We start from the raw sequence: 14,885 nt of genomic DNA on the forward strand, positions 1-14,885 counted from the left end.
ACCTGCCCTCGTCACACACAGACCCCTCCCCCCTGCCCTCACCTGGGCTCGTCACACACAGACCCCTCCCCCCTGGTGCATCATGGTTCTACTTCATTTAGTCCTGCCCCCGCCCCCTCCCCCTAATTTACATTAGTCCCTTCTTCTTCTTTTACTTCTTCTTGTTGTTTCAACCAGTACAGACCGGGTACAACCCCTCCTCCTCCTCCTCCTCCTCCTCCCCCTCCCCCTCCTCCCCCTCCTCCTCCTCCTCCCCCTCCCCACCCCTCCTCCTCCTCCCCGCTCCTCCTCAGGACTTCCTGTGTCGCAGTGGGTCCATGTTCCCGTTCAGTCTGCTTCTCCCGGAGGGGGTCGTCGCCATGCTGCCATTACCCAGGGGGCGCTGCTCTCGCTCGCCGGGAACTTCCTGTTTGCGTCGGCGGGTCTCTTTGTAGCGGAGCGTGATGTCACTGTGTGGGGGGAGGGAGGGCGGGGGGGATATACACAGAGGTAGAATTAAAGGTCACATATTATACTCCTTTTCGACATGATAATATAGGTCTATTTTGTATAATAATTAAGGCTGTCAAAGTTAATGCGGTATTAACGCGTTATCGCCCGATTCTATTAACGCCACTATTTTTTTTAACTCACGATTAACTTTTAATAAAAAAGTTTTTTTTTTACTTTATTTTTATTTTTTTTTACTAGACTTCACTCAGGTGTATTATTGATGCTCTCATTGATACTATGTTTGTTTCTGAAGTGTGTGTGTGTGTGTGTGTGTTTGTCTGTGTGCGTGCATGTGTGTGTGTTTGTCTGTGTGTGTGTGTGTGTGTGTGTGTGTGTTTGTTTGTTTGTCTGTGTGTGTGTGTGTGTGTGTGTGTGTGTGTGTGTGTGTGTGTGTGTGTGTGTGTGTGTGTGTGTGTGTGTGTGTGTGTGTGTGTGTCTCTCTCTCACCGGAAGAAGAAGCGCCACAGGGTCCAGATGAGGATGAGGAGGATGCCCAGGTACCAGCATCGCGTGACGAAGAAGGGGATGGGCAGCATGATGGTGTTGGGGTCGTACTTCACCACGATGAGGAACTCGGTCACCGTGATGGCTGCCACCAGCCACGCCTGCTGCCCCAGCTTCCTGTGGAACCTCCTGTGGGAACCAGGGGGTCAGGGAACACTTCTAACAAGCTGGAGCAGGGCTTCTCACTTTTTCATACCGTGGATTTTTTTTGGCGACCCCACACTTAATGCAGGGAACAAAATTAACTTTTTGACTTACCAGCCATTTGGCTGGTAGATTTTATAAACTACCAGCCAGGCAGATTTTTTACCAGCCAAAAATTATAAATAGCTTTTTAGTACATCGCCATGTGTTATTATTACTATATAATACTCTCATATGCTATTTTCAATTAATATCATAAACAACATAAGGAATATTAGCATAATTATGAGTGGACTGAAGGAATGAGTCAGCGTTAATAGTTTTAAATGCAAATAATTTATTGAAACATAGAAGTGGGGTCGGGACACACACACTGTTTCAACTCACCACCCCCGCATCATATTGTAGTCTAGTCTGTCTTCAAACTTCCACTCCTCTCGAAACTTTTTTATATTTGAATATCAACATTATCTGTCCATCCTCAGTAATCCTCATTTTACTATAATATACTCCTGTCCTGAGTCCTGACTAGTGACTTCATCGTCTTTCCAAACGCACGCACACACACAGGGAAAGGGAGAGTGCCCCCCCCCCCCCATTTCTCTTTCCCCAGTCCACACTTTCTGCTGCCTCTGATCAGGATTAGCTTGTTAGCTTACGCTAACGTAACGTTAATTTCGGGCGATGTGGGCATAAAGGAATGACGACGATGCAAAGCATGTTAGATGCATTTGACCCGTTGTGAGAAGCTGCACTTGGGGCGGAAATGAGACCCGGCAGAGATTTTCAAAATAAGAGTATCGATATTAACTATTTTGTTACACGCCAGGTGGCGGGCAGACCTCTCATTGTTACTCGCCAAACCTTAAATCTGCCCGCCATTGGCGGTTGGCGGGTATTTATTTTGTTCCCTGCTTAATGTATTGCGTAATTTCACCGTGGAATTAAGGAATGTCAAAATAAAAGCACACGTTGTTGAACTTGATCATGCATATTTATTAGAAAATGTAATTACGGCACTATGTTATCAATACACATAAAATAAACGAGGCATATTTAGCTAAAATATTTTGCCAGAACATTAAAAAATATATATAATTCATTTTTTTTTCTTTTTAGTCTTTTTTACTTTCCAATGGACTGTCACCTACCCGCGACCCCAATTTGGGTCGCGACCCGTAGTTTGAGAACCACTGTACTAGAGTTAGGGAACACTTCTAACAGTTAGGGAACGGCTCTAACAGCTAGAGTTAGGGAACGGCTCTAAGGTGAGTTAGGGAACGGTTCTAAGGTGAGTTAGGGAACGGCTCTAACAGCTAGAGTTAGGGAACGGCTCTAAGGTGAGTTAGGGAACGGTTCTAAGGTGAGTTAGGGAACGGCGTTAGGGAACGGCTCTAAGGTGAGTTAGGGAACGGCTCTAAGGTGAGTTAGGGAACGGCTCTAAGGTGAGTTAGGGAACGGCTCTAAGGTGAGTTAGGGAACGGCTCTAACAGCTAGAGTTAGGGAACAGCTCTAAGGTGAGTTAGGGAACGGTTCTAAGGTGAGTTAGGGAACGGCTCTAAGGTGAGTTAGGGAACGGCTCTAAGGTGAGTTAGGGAACAGCTCTAAGGTGAGTTAGGGAACGGTTCTAAGGTGAGTTAGGGAACGGCTCTAAGGTGAGTTAGGGAACGGTTCTAAGGTGAGTTAGGGAACGGCTCTAAGGTGAGTTAGGGAACGGCTCTAAGGTGAGTTAGGGAACGGCTCTAAGGTGAGTTAGGGAACGGCTCTAAGGTGAGTTAGGGAACGGTTCTAAGGTGAGTTAGGGAACGGCTCTAAGGTGAGTTAGGGAACGGCTCTAACAGCTAGAGTTAGGGAACGGCTCTAAGGTGAGTTAGGGAACAGCTCTAAGGTGAGTTAGGGAACGGCTCTAAGGTGAGTTAGGGAACGGCTCTAAGGTGAGTTAGGGAACGGTTCTAAGGTGAGTTAGGGAACGGCTCTAACAGCTAGAGTTAGGGAACGGCTCTAAGGTGAGTTAGGGAACAGTTCTAAGGTGAGTTAGGGAACGGCTCTAACAGCTAGTTAGGGAACGGCTCTAAGGTGAGTTAGGGAACGGCTCTAAGGTGAGTTAGGGAACGGCTCTAAGGTGAGTTAGGGAACGGCTCTAAGGTGAGTTAGGGAACGGCTCTAACAGCTAGAGTTAGGGAACGGCTCTAAGGTGAGTTAGGGAACGGCTCTAAGGTGAGTTAGGGAACGGCTCTAAGGTGAGTTAGGGAACGGCTCTAAGGTGAGTTAGGGAACGGCTCTAACAGCTAGAGTTAGGGAACGGCTCTAAGGTGAGTTAGGGAACGGCTCTAAGGTGAGTTAGGGAACGGTTCTAAGGTGAGTTAGGGAACGGCTCTAAGGTGAGTTAGGGAACGGCTCTAAGGTGAGTTAGGGAACGGCTCTAAGGTGAGTTAGGGAACGGCTCTAAGGTGAGTTAGGGAACGGCTCTAAGGTGAGTTAGGGAACGGCTCTAACAGCTAGAGTTAGGGAACGGTTCTAAGGTGAGTTAGGGAACGGCTCTAAGGTGAGTTAGGGAACGGCTCTAAGGTGAGTTAGGGAACGGCTCTAAGGTGAGTTAGGGAACGGCTCTAAGGTGAGTTAGGGAACAGCTCTAAGGTGAGTTAGGGAACGGCTCTAAGGTGAGTTAGGGAACGGCTCTAAGGTGAGTTAGGGAACGGCTCTAAGTAGGGCTGGGCGATATGGCCTAAATATGATATCACGATATTTTCTGACCTTTCGGCGATACACGATACGCATCACGATGTTTTTCTTTTTTTCCCCAAAATTCATTATGAGGCTTACCAAGACAGTATTTGAGTTTGCAAGCTAACATTAAAGACAAAATAAAATACCCATGCATTTAGCATTTTTATATTATATATTAGATTTAGATTATTGGATTATTAGATTATATATTGCATATATTTAGCAATGAGATATTATATGATTTAGATATGAAATATGATGAATTGAAAATGGGGGACCCTGATGTAAACAAGACGAAAGTCTTTCTCTGGTCTGCATCCTCCAGTCCGCTGTTGACTGTTGTTGTATTGAGCTGTACTGTATTGTACCCATGCTGCAATCTTTTAATAACGTTCTCATTCATTCAGTCGGCAAACAGAATCATTTTGATTGACAGTCGCGTCTGCCAATTACGTCACATCGCTTGCACCCGCCCTGCTGTTCTTAGCACCAATCGGAAAGCGCGTATTTATTTTTTACTTCCGCCATTGGAGAGCTCAATGACAATAACAATGGCAGCTCGCCGCGGCCGACGTTTAGCTTTTAGCTCCGCAGAATGACTAAACGACTGGAGGCATAATGATTTTACTGGAACGGATGTTATAATAAAAGCCTTTCCATACATCTGTCTGATTGAAAACGTTATTAACAGACCGCAGAATGGGCACAACTGAGTCAGCACGGGCTGAGATATGAACGAGCTTGCTATATCTAGGTCGACCTCGGTCGGCACTATGTAAATACGCTGATGTTATTGAAAGTGTAACTATATAGAGACCTCTGAACAGGTCCTGCATTATTATTATTATAACGTTAATGCCACAAAACGAATGCCTTTGTTATCATAAGTAGTCACTTTTGATGCAGTAGTGTGTGTGGGGCGGCGCTGTTCAAAAGTGTCAACGTGTGGACCAGATTGACGCGACACAAGCCTCTTGGGCAAAACATCACGATATCCACGATACGTTTAAAAAGTGTATCGTTAATGAACTGTACCCGATATTTATATAATATCGTCATATCGCCCAGCCCTAGCTCTAAGGTGAGTTAGGGAACAGCTCTAAGGTGAGTTAGGGAACGGCTCTAAGGTGAGTTAGGGAACGGCTCTAAGGTGAGTTAGGGAACGGCTCTAAGGTGAGTTAGGGAACGGTTCTAAGGTGAGTTAGGGAACAGCTCTAAGGTGAGTTAGGGAACGGCTCTAAGGTGAGTTAGGGAACAGCTCTAAGGTGAGTTAGGGAACGGTTCTAAGGTGAGTTAGGGAACAGCTCTAAGGTGAGTTAGGGAACGGTTCTAAGGTGAGTTAGGGAACGGCTCTAAGGTGAGTTAGGGAACGGCTCTAAGGTGAGTTAGGGAACGGCTCTAAGGTGAGTTAGGGAACGGCTCTAAGGTGAGTTAGGGAACGGCTCTAAGGTGAGTTAGGGAACAGCTCTAAGGTGAGTTAGGGAACGGCTCTAAGGTGAGTTAGGGAACGGCTCTAAGGTGAGTTAGGGAACGGCTCTAAGGTGAGTTAGGGAACGGTTCTAAGGTGAGTTAGGGAACGGCTCTAAGGTGAGTTAGGGAACGGCTCTAAGGTGAGTTAGGGAACGGTTCTAAGGTGAGTTAGGGAACGGCTCTAAGGTGAGTTAGGGAACAGCTCTAAGGTGAGTTAGGGAACGGCTCTAAGGTGAGTTAGGGAACGGCTCTAAGGTGAGTTAGGGAACGGCGGCTCTAAGGTGAGTTAGGGAACGGCTCTAAGGTGAGTTAGGGAACAGCTCTAAGGTGAGTTAGGGAACGGCTCTAAGGTGAGTTAGGGAACGGCTCTAAGGTGAGTTAGGGAACGGCTCTAAGGTGAGTTAGGGAACGGCTCTAAGGTGAGTTAGGGAACGGTTCTAAGGTGAGTTAGGGAACAGCTCTAAGGTGAGTTAGGGAACGGTTCTAAGGTGAGTTAGGGAACGGCTCTAAGGTGAGTTAGGGAACGGTTCTAAGGTGAGTTAGGGAACGGCTCTAAGGTGAGTTAGGGAACGGCTCTAACAGCTAGAGTTAGGGAACGGCTCTAAGGTGAGTTAGGGAACGGCTCTAAGGTGAGTTAGGGAACGGCTCTAAGGTGAGTTAGGGAACGGTTCTAAGGTGAGTTAGGGAACGGCTCTAAGGTGAGTTAGGGAACGGCTCTAAGGTGAGTTAGGGAACGGCTCTAAGGTGAGTTAGGGAACGGCTCTAAGGTGAGTTAGGGAACGGCTCTAAGGTGAGTTAGGGAACGGCTCTAAGGTGAGTTAGGGAACGGCTCTAACAGCTAGAGTTAGGGAACGGCTCTAAGGTGAGTTAGGGAACGGCTCTAAGGTGAGTTAGGGAACGGTTCTAAGGTGAGTTAGGGAACGGCTCTAAGGTGAGTTAGGGAACGGCTCTAAGGTGAGTTAGGGAACGGCTCTAAGGTGAGTTAGGGAACGGTTCTAAGGTGAGTTAGGGAACGGCTCTAAGGTGAGTTAGGGAACGGCTCTAAGGTGAGTTAGGGAACGGCTCTAAGGTGAGTTAGGGAACGGCTCTAACAGCTAGAGTTAGGGAACGGCTCTAAGGTGAGTTAGGGAACGGCTCTAAGGTGAGTTAGGGAACGGCTCTAAGGTGGGTTAGGGAACGGCTCTAAGGTGAGTTAGGGAACGGCTCTAAGGTGAGTTAGGGAACGGCTCTAAGGTGAGTTAGGGAACGGTTCTAAGGTGAGTTAGGGAACGGCTCTAAGGTGAGTTAGGGAACGGCTCTAAGGTGAGTTAGGGAACGGCTCTAAGGTTAGTTAGGGAACGGCTCTAAGGTGAGTTAGGGAACAGCTCTAAGGTGAGTTAGGGAACGGCTCTAAGGTGAGTTAGGGAACGGTTCTAAGGTGAGTTAGGGAACGGCTCTAAGGTGAGTTAGGGAACGGCTCTAAGGTGAGTTAGGGAACGGCTCTAAGGTGAGTTAGGGAACGGCTCTAAGGTGAGTTAGGGAACGGCTCTAAGGTGAGTTAGGGAACGGCTCTAAGGTGAGTTAGGGAACGGCTCTAAGGTGAGTTAGGGAACGGCTCTAAGGTGAGTTAGGGAACGGCTCTAACAGCTAGAGTTAGGGAACGGCTCTAAGGTGAGTTAGGGAACGGCTCTAAGGTGAGTTAGGGAACGGCTCTAAGGTGAGTTAGGGAACAGCTCTAAGGTGAGTTAGGGAACGGCTCTAAGGTGAGTTAGGGAACGGCTCTAAGGTGAGTTAGGGAACAGCTCTAAGGTGAGTTAGGGAACGGCTCTAAGGTGAGTTAGGGAACAGCTCTAAGGTGAGTTAGGGAACAGCTCTAAGGTGAGTTAGGGAACGGCTCTAAGGTGAGTTAGGGAACGGCTCTAAGGTGAGTTAGGGAACGGTTCTAAGGTGAGTTAGGGAACGGCTCTAAGGTGAGTTAGGGAACGGTTCTAAGGTGAGTTAGGGAACAGCTCTAAGGTGAGTTAGGGAATGGCGTTAGGGAACGGCTCTAAGGTGAGTTAGGGAACGGCGTTAGGGAACGGCTCTAAGGTGAGTTAGGGAACGGCTCTAAGGTGAGTTAGGGAACGGCTCTAAGGTGAGTTAGGGAACGGCTCTAAGGTGAGTTAGGGAACGGCTCTAAGGTGAGTTAGGGCAGTGGTTCCCAAAGTCGGGGTCGCGACCCAAAGGTGGGCCGCGAGCAGCCACGGGTGGGCCGCGAGATGATTTAAAAAAAAATAAAAAAAAAATAAAAATAAATATTATTTTAATTTTTTATTTTTAAATTTTTAATTTTTTTATTTTAATTTTTTTTGTCAGGCCACTGAACTTAGAAGCAGGCCAGGACAGTGTTTCTAGTTGTATTCTAAAATTCTATTCTATTGTATTCTAAAATGTGACTATATGGTTTTATATTAACTTAATAAATAAACAAAAACGAAAAATCTACTTATTTCAACGAACATTTCAAACTAAATAACAGATTATGCACATAAAACGCTGAAAACAACCGAAGCAACAATAGTATTTTAATGAGGCTATTATTATTATCATTATTATTTTGCAACAAGTTAGCCCTCTCATAAATAGCACATATAAATGAATAACTAACTTGAACTAACTTAATAGGATTGAAGTGATATTTGGCTTAAAAAATCGGTCGCCTGGCAAAAAAAAATAAAAAAAAGCCAGACGATGTGCATTGGGCCGCGGCTCTCTGACGCCTTATTTTCTGGGTCCCGGCCTGAAAAGTTTGGGAACCCCTGAGTTAGGGAACGGCTCTAACAGCTAGAGTTAGGGAACGGCTCTAAGGTGAGTTAGGGAACGGCTCTAAGGTGAGTTAGGGAACGGCTCTAAGGTGAGTTAGGGAACGGCTCTAACAGCTAGAGTTAGGGAACGGCTCTAAGGTGAGTTAGGGAACGGTTCTAAGGTGAGTTAGGGAACGGCTCTAAGGTGAGTTAGGGAACGGCTCTAACAGCTAGAGTTAGGGAACGGTTCTAAGGTGAGTTAGGGAACGGCTCTAAGGTGAGTTAGGGAACGGCTCTAAGGTGAGTTAGGGAACAGCTCTAAGGTGAGTTAGGGAACGGCTCTAAGGTGAGTTAGGGAACGGCTCTAAGGTGAGTTAGGGAACGGTTCTAAGGTGAGTTAGGGAACGGCTCTAAGGTGAGTTAGGGAACGGCTCTAAGGTGAGTTAGGGAACGGTTCTAAGGTGAGTTAGGGAACGGCTCTAAGGTGAGTTAGGGAACGGCTCTAAGGTGAGTTAGGGAACGGCTCTAAGGTGAGTTAGGGAACGGCTCTAAGGTGAGTTAGGGAACGGCTCTAAGGTGAGTTAGGGAACGGCTCTAACAGCTAGAGTTAGGGAACGGCTCTAAGGTGAGTTAGGGAACGGTTCTAAGGTGAGTTAGGGAACGGCTCTAAGGTGAGTTAGGGAACGGCTCTAACAGCTAGAGTTAGGGAACGGTTCTAAGGTGAGTTAGGGAACGGCTCTAAGGTGAGTTAGGGAACGGCTCTAAGGTGAGTTAGGGAACAGCTCTAAGGTGAGTTAGGGAACAGCTCTAAGGTGAGTTAGGGAACGGCTCTAAGGTGAGTTAGGGAACGGTTCTAAGGTGAGTTAGGGAACGGCTCTAAGGTGAGTTAGGGAACGGCTCTAAGGTGAGTTAGGGAACGGTTCTAAGGTGAGTTAGGGAACGGCTCTAAGGTGAGTTAGGGAACGGCTCTAAGGTGAGTTAGGGAACGGCTCTAAGGTGAGTTAGGGAACGGCTCTAAGGTGAGTTAGGGAACGGCTCTAAGGTGAGTTAGGGAACGGCTCTAAGGTGAGTTAGGGAACGGCTCTTCAACTTCAACGTCAGGGTTTTTCGAACAGAAATAAAACAGTCCGACCCGGTTGACAGTCACGACGGCCCCGAGAAGCGACGAATTCCAGCCAGAGGCGCTGTGCAGCCCGGGCCACGTGCCACCTTCGCCCCCAGACCTTCCTAGCCGAGCCCGGAGCCGGTCGCGGCGCACTGCGACGGAGGAAATGCGCCTGGCGGTGGCACGGGCACGACGGGGGCCGAGTCCCACGAGGGGATCCCGACACACCCGCCGGCCGACCGTCGCCGAGTTGAATCCTCCGGGCAGACACCACCTGTTTACCTCTCAACGGTTTCACGCCCTCTTGAACTCTCTCTTCAAAGTTATTTTCAACTTTCCCTTAAGGTACTTGTTGACTATCGGTCTCATGCCGGTATTTAGCCTTAGGTCGCTTTCACATATAGTTTTGCTGGACTCGTGCGGTTCTGGTGGTGAAGTTGCAACATTGTTGCATTCTTCATTTGGTTCGCCTGCGTTCACATAGCAATCCGTCAGGCGCACCGAACCTTCTGAACAATGTCACGCGGTCGAAAAGGGCGCTCGTCTATTGCAGGGGTTCCCAAACTTTTCAGGCCGGGGCCCAGAAAATAAGGCGTCAGAGAGCCGCGGCCCAATGCACATCGTCTGGCTTTTTTTTATTTTTTTTTGCCAGGCGACCGATTTTTTAAGCCAAATATCACTTCAATCCTATTAAGTTAGTTCAAGTTAGTTATTCATTTATATGTGCTATTTATGAGAGGGCTAACTTGTTGCAAAATAATAATGATAATAATAATAGCCTCATTAAAATACTATTGTTGCTTCGGTTGTTTTCAGCGTTTTATGTGCATAATCTGTTATTTAGTTTGAAATGTTCGTTGAAATAAGTAGATTTTTCGTTTTTGTTTATTTATTAAGTTAATATAAAACCATATAGTCACATTTTAGAATACAATAGAATAGAATTTTAGAATACAACTAGAAACACTGTCCTGGCCTGCTTCTAAGTTCAGTGGCCTGACAAAACAAATTAAAATAAAAAAATAAAAAATTTAAAAATAAAAAATTTAAATAATATTTTATTTTTATTTTTTTTTAAATCATCTCGCGGCCCACCCGTGGCTGCTCGCGGCCCACCTTTGGGTCGCGACCCCGACTTTCGGAACCACTGGTCTATTGGACAGTGGAAATGTGTGTGTGGCTGCGAGCCTGTGTGTGCGCGCGCGCGTGTGTGTGTGTCTGTGTGTGGACTGCGAGCCCTCAGATCAGCGGAGGCGAGTTGTTCTATTGAAGCCGATTACCACCATCCTCTCGCTAAACAACTTGTACACCACGTTGTTATATATATATAATAATAACAATATAATAAGCCGCGTTTTTTCTTCCTTCTTCCCAAGATGCACAGTTCCCTAGATAGATAGATAGATAGATAGATAGATAGATAGATAGATAGATAGATAGATAGATAGATAGATAGATAGATAGATAGATAGATAGATAGATAGATAGATAGATGCAGTGTGCTTGTTTTGCATTGAATGCTGCGAGCAGTGGTAATAATTAGCACTTCCTATATTTGGTTCGCGTTTGGTCCGATGAAGCGAACCGAGACCTACGTTTTCAGGCGGACCAGAGTTCGCCTGCTTGGTCCGCGGACCGAGTTCAACGCGCATTCACACAAACCCGAAAAACCGGACTATCGAATTCTGGTCCGATAATCCGGACCAAACAGCCCCTGTGTGAAAGCGACCTTAGATGGAGTTTACCACCCACTTTGGGCTGCATTCACAAACAACCCGACTCCGAGAAGACCAGACCCCGGCGCGACGGGGGCCGATTACCGGCCTCACCCCGTCCACGGGCTGAGCCTCCTTCAGAAGGACTCAGGCCCCCGAGCGACACCGGGTAAACGGACCTCTGTACGCCACATCTCCCACGCCCGCCACGGGCGGGGATTCGGCGCTGGGCTCTTCCCTCTTCGCTCGCCGCTACTGAGGGAATCCTGGTTAGTTTCTTTTCCTCCGCTTAGTAATATGCTTAAATTCAGCGGGTTGTCTCGTCTGATCAGAGGTCGTAGTCGAACGTAAAGGGTGCGGCTCCCCCTGGGCGGGGGGAGGCTCGCGTTCTGCATGGGGTGTGAGGTCTCGTGACCGGCGCCGCGATCCCCCGGTCCCGAGTCGACTAACGAGCACGGCGGTAGACAGCTGGATAAAGACTGACGTCTCACCGGCAGCCACACGCAGACTCAAGAGAGCGACAAGGGGCGTGGGGGGAAAGGACTACGGAGAGAGGCCTCGTCTGCACTTAGGGGGACGAAGGCATCGCTGCCTGCGACGCCCCAACAGCAGAAGCCGGAGCTTCCGATTGATTGCAAAGCGACCCTCAGTCAGGCGTGACGCCGGGAGGAACCCAGGGCCGCGAGGTGCGTTTGAAGTGTCGATGATCAATGTGTCCTGCAAGTCCCATTAGTTCTCGCAGCTAGCTGACTTTTTTTTTAATAAATACCCACAAACTAAATCCTCAATTTGAATAAAGTGATTAATCTGATGAAATTAGTATTTTATTTATTTTATTAAATCAACTTTCTTTAACACTTTCAGTGCCCATCACGTCATATGACGTTTTATCAGCCCAATGCCTGAATGCCCACAACGTGTGTTAGCGTTTAATCTTTTTATTAGCGATCTGATTTCATATTTCATCAACCGAGTCTCCCGTTGGTACAGCAGCTCCTCCAGCAGCTCAGAATGGAAAAAAGCGCCCCCTATCTTCTATCCCAGGTCGCTTAGACTGACCTGGGATCAATCGATATGTAGAGGCTGATATGGCAAGCTGTCTGCTCAACATGGAAGTGATCGCGGGACGGGAATCAGCCTGGAATATATATTCACAGTAGCCAATCGATAGTAGACAGTAGTGATCGATTTTTGGAATGGTGATCAGGAATTGGAATGATCTTTTTGGAGAACATCTGATCTGAGGTAAGGAATCTATTTTACCAGTCTTGGGATAATCAGAGTTGTATTCGCTGAGATATCAACGTGTCCCCTATGTGTGTGTGTGTGTGTGTGTGTGTGTGCGATCGCTGATGAGGAACTCAGATAATCGATTTTCAGCTTGCGGCCCCAGCGTGCATACGTACACATATACTATCGATAATCTAGCGTTTATTTGAAAACTATTCATAAATAGGCAGAAAAATTACAATGTTTTTGTGTATTCTAGAATATTCCAGTAAACGTCTTTTATCATGGAATCTTTTTATTTTCCTTGAAAACGAGGGCTTTTCAAAATGCTATAAAACTAAAATGAACCGATAAAAAAACAATACGCTTCGACAATGTTGACTGGAAAACGAGTCATTGATAAGCGACGGGCAGATTAGACACATAGCCATAATTTGAAACATAGATTAGGCGTTATTAACGCTAACATTGAAGTGGATGGTGGGCATTCAACCGGTAAATCAAGGTTAAGCTTGGGCTCTGAAAGTGTTAATGAATATAACTCATCAGTTTTTATTTAATACTATAATATTAGTGTAGCCTAATCTTTATCTGCAACTGTGAAGAAAAACCCCATTGGTTTAAACAGAATGAATAGACACATTAAAAAAAAAAAAAAAAAAAAAAAAAAAAAAATGTTGATTTAGAATTTGAATGCCGACGTAACGAACGACGGTCCAAACGTTGGAACGTCTGGGCTCAGCCCTACTAGGGTGAGGGAACAGTACTCACAGGTCAGCCCCACTAGGGTGAGGGAACAGTACTCACAGGTCAGCCCCACTAGGGTGAGGGAACAGTACTCACAGGTCAGCCCCACTAGGGTGAGGGAACAGTACTCACAGGTCAGCCCCACTAGGGTGAGGGAACAGTACTCACAGGTCAGCCCCACTAGGGTGAGGGAACAGTACTCACAGGTCAGCCCCACTAGGGTGAGGGAACAGTACTCACAGGTCAGCCCCACTAGGGTGAGGGAACAGTACTCACAGGTCAGCCCCACTAGGGTGAGGGAACAGTACTCACAGGTCAGCCCCACTAGGGTGAGGGAACAGTACTCACGGGTCAGCCCCACTAGGGTGAGGGAACAGTACTCACGGGTCAGCCCCACTAGGGTGAGGGAACAGTACTCACAGGTCAGCCCCACTAGGGTGAGGGAACAGTACTCACGGGTCAGCCCCACTAGGGTCAGGGAACAGTACTCACGGGTCAGCCCCACTAGGGTGAGGGAACAGTACTCACGGGTCAGCCCCACTAGGGTGAGGGAACAGTACTCACAGGTCAGCCCCACTAGGGTGAGGGAACAGTACTCACAGGTCAGCCCCACTAGGGTCAGGGAACAGTACTCACAGGTCAGCCCCACTAGGGTGAGGGAACAGTACTCACAGGTCAGCCCCACTAGGGTGAGGGAACAGTACTCACAGGTCAGCCCCACTAGGGTGAGGGAACAGTACTCACAGGTCAGCCCCACTAGGGTGAGGGAACAGTACTCACAGGTCAGCCCCACTAGGGTGAGGGAACAGTACTCACAGGTCAGCCCCACTAGGGTGAGTGAACAGTACTCACAGGTCAGCCCCACTAGGGTGAGTGAACAGTACTCACGGGTCAGCCCCACTAGGGTGAGGGAACAGTACTCACGGGTCAGCCCCACTAGGGTCAGGGAACAGTACTCACAGGTCAGCCCCACTAGGGTGAGTGAACAGTACTCACGGGTCAGCCCCACTAGGGTGAGTGAACAGTACTCACGGGTCAGCCCCACTAGGGTGAGGGAACAGTACTCACGGGTCAGCCCCACTAGGGTCAGGGAACAGTACTCACAGGTCAGCCCCACTAGGGTGAGGGAACAGTACTCACGGGTCGTCCATGAAGTCGTAGATCTCCCTCATGGCCACGCCGCCCACGTTGACGAAGAAGACGAGGCGCAGCAGCACCAGGCAGTGTTCAGGGGGCATCCAGAGCACGAACTTCAGGTAGAAGGTGTTCAGCTCCGCCAGCAGGAACTGTGGAGCAGGGGCGGAGTCAGTCTGCCGTCTGTCTGTCTGTCTGTCTGTCTGTCTGTCTGTCTGTCTGTCTCACCCCCTTCAGTCTGCTGTCTGTCTGTCTGTGTGTCTGTCTCACCCCCTTCAGTCTGCTGTCTGTCTGTCTGTCTGTCTGTCTGTCTGTCTGTCTGTCTCACCCCCTTCAGTCTGCTGTCTGTCTGTCTGTGTGTCTGTCTCACCCCCTTCAGTCTGCTGTCTGTCTGTCTGTCTGTCTGTCTGTCTGTCTGACCCCCTTCAGTCTGTCTGTCTGTCTGTCTGTCTGTCTGTCTGTCTGTCTGCCGTCTGTCTGTCTGTCTGTCTGTCTGTCTGTCTGTCTGTCTGTCTGTCTGTCTGTCTGTCTGTCTGTCTGTCTGTCTGTCTCACCCCCTTCAGTCTGTCTGTCTGTCTGTCTGTCTGTCTGTCTCACCCCCTTCAGTCTGCTGTCTGTCTGTCTGTCTGTCTGTCTGTCTGTCTGTCTGTCTCACCCCCTTCAGTCTGCTGTCTGTCTGTCTGTGTGTCTGTCTCACCCCCTTCAGTCTGCTGTCTGTCTGTCTGTCTGTCTGTCTGTCTGTCTGTCTGTCTGTCTGTCTCACCCCCTTCAGTCTGTCTGTCTGTCTGTCTGTCTGTCTGTCTGTCTGTCTGTCTGTCTGTCTCACCCCCTTCAGGCTGCTGTCTGTCTGTCTGT

The 14,885-nt window shown here is 48.1% G+C and overlaps 1 protein-coding gene across 3 annotated transcripts in view; it reads right to left on the bottom strand.

Annotated features, from left to right (window-relative positions):
- Window positions 1–281: 281 nt before the first annotated feature.
- The window catches only part of LOC311229918 (phosphatidylserine synthase 2), a 100,156-nt gene continuing 85,552 nt past the window's right edge, over window positions 282–14,885 (bottom strand). For all 3 annotated transcript variants that reach the window (XM_084315990.1, XM_084315992.1, XM_084315991.1), the window contains exons 11-13: window positions 14,037–14,182; window positions 940–1,125; window positions 282–449 (exon numbers count right to left, since the gene is read on the bottom strand). In XM_084315990.1, the coding sequence (XP_084172116.1) occupies window positions 290–449; window positions 940–1,125; window positions 14,037–14,182 (492 nt within the window). In that variant the 3' untranslated portion in view covers window positions 282–289. The remainder of the gene's footprint in view (window positions 450–939; window positions 1,126–14,036; window positions 14,183–14,885) is intronic.

The sequence above is a fragment of the Notolepis coatsorum genome, assembly GCF_963971535.1.
Source record: "Notolepis coatsorum genome assembly, chromosome: 6".
NCBI lineage: Eukaryota > Metazoa > Chordata > Actinopteri > Aulopiformes > Paralepididae > Notolepis > Notolepis coatsorum.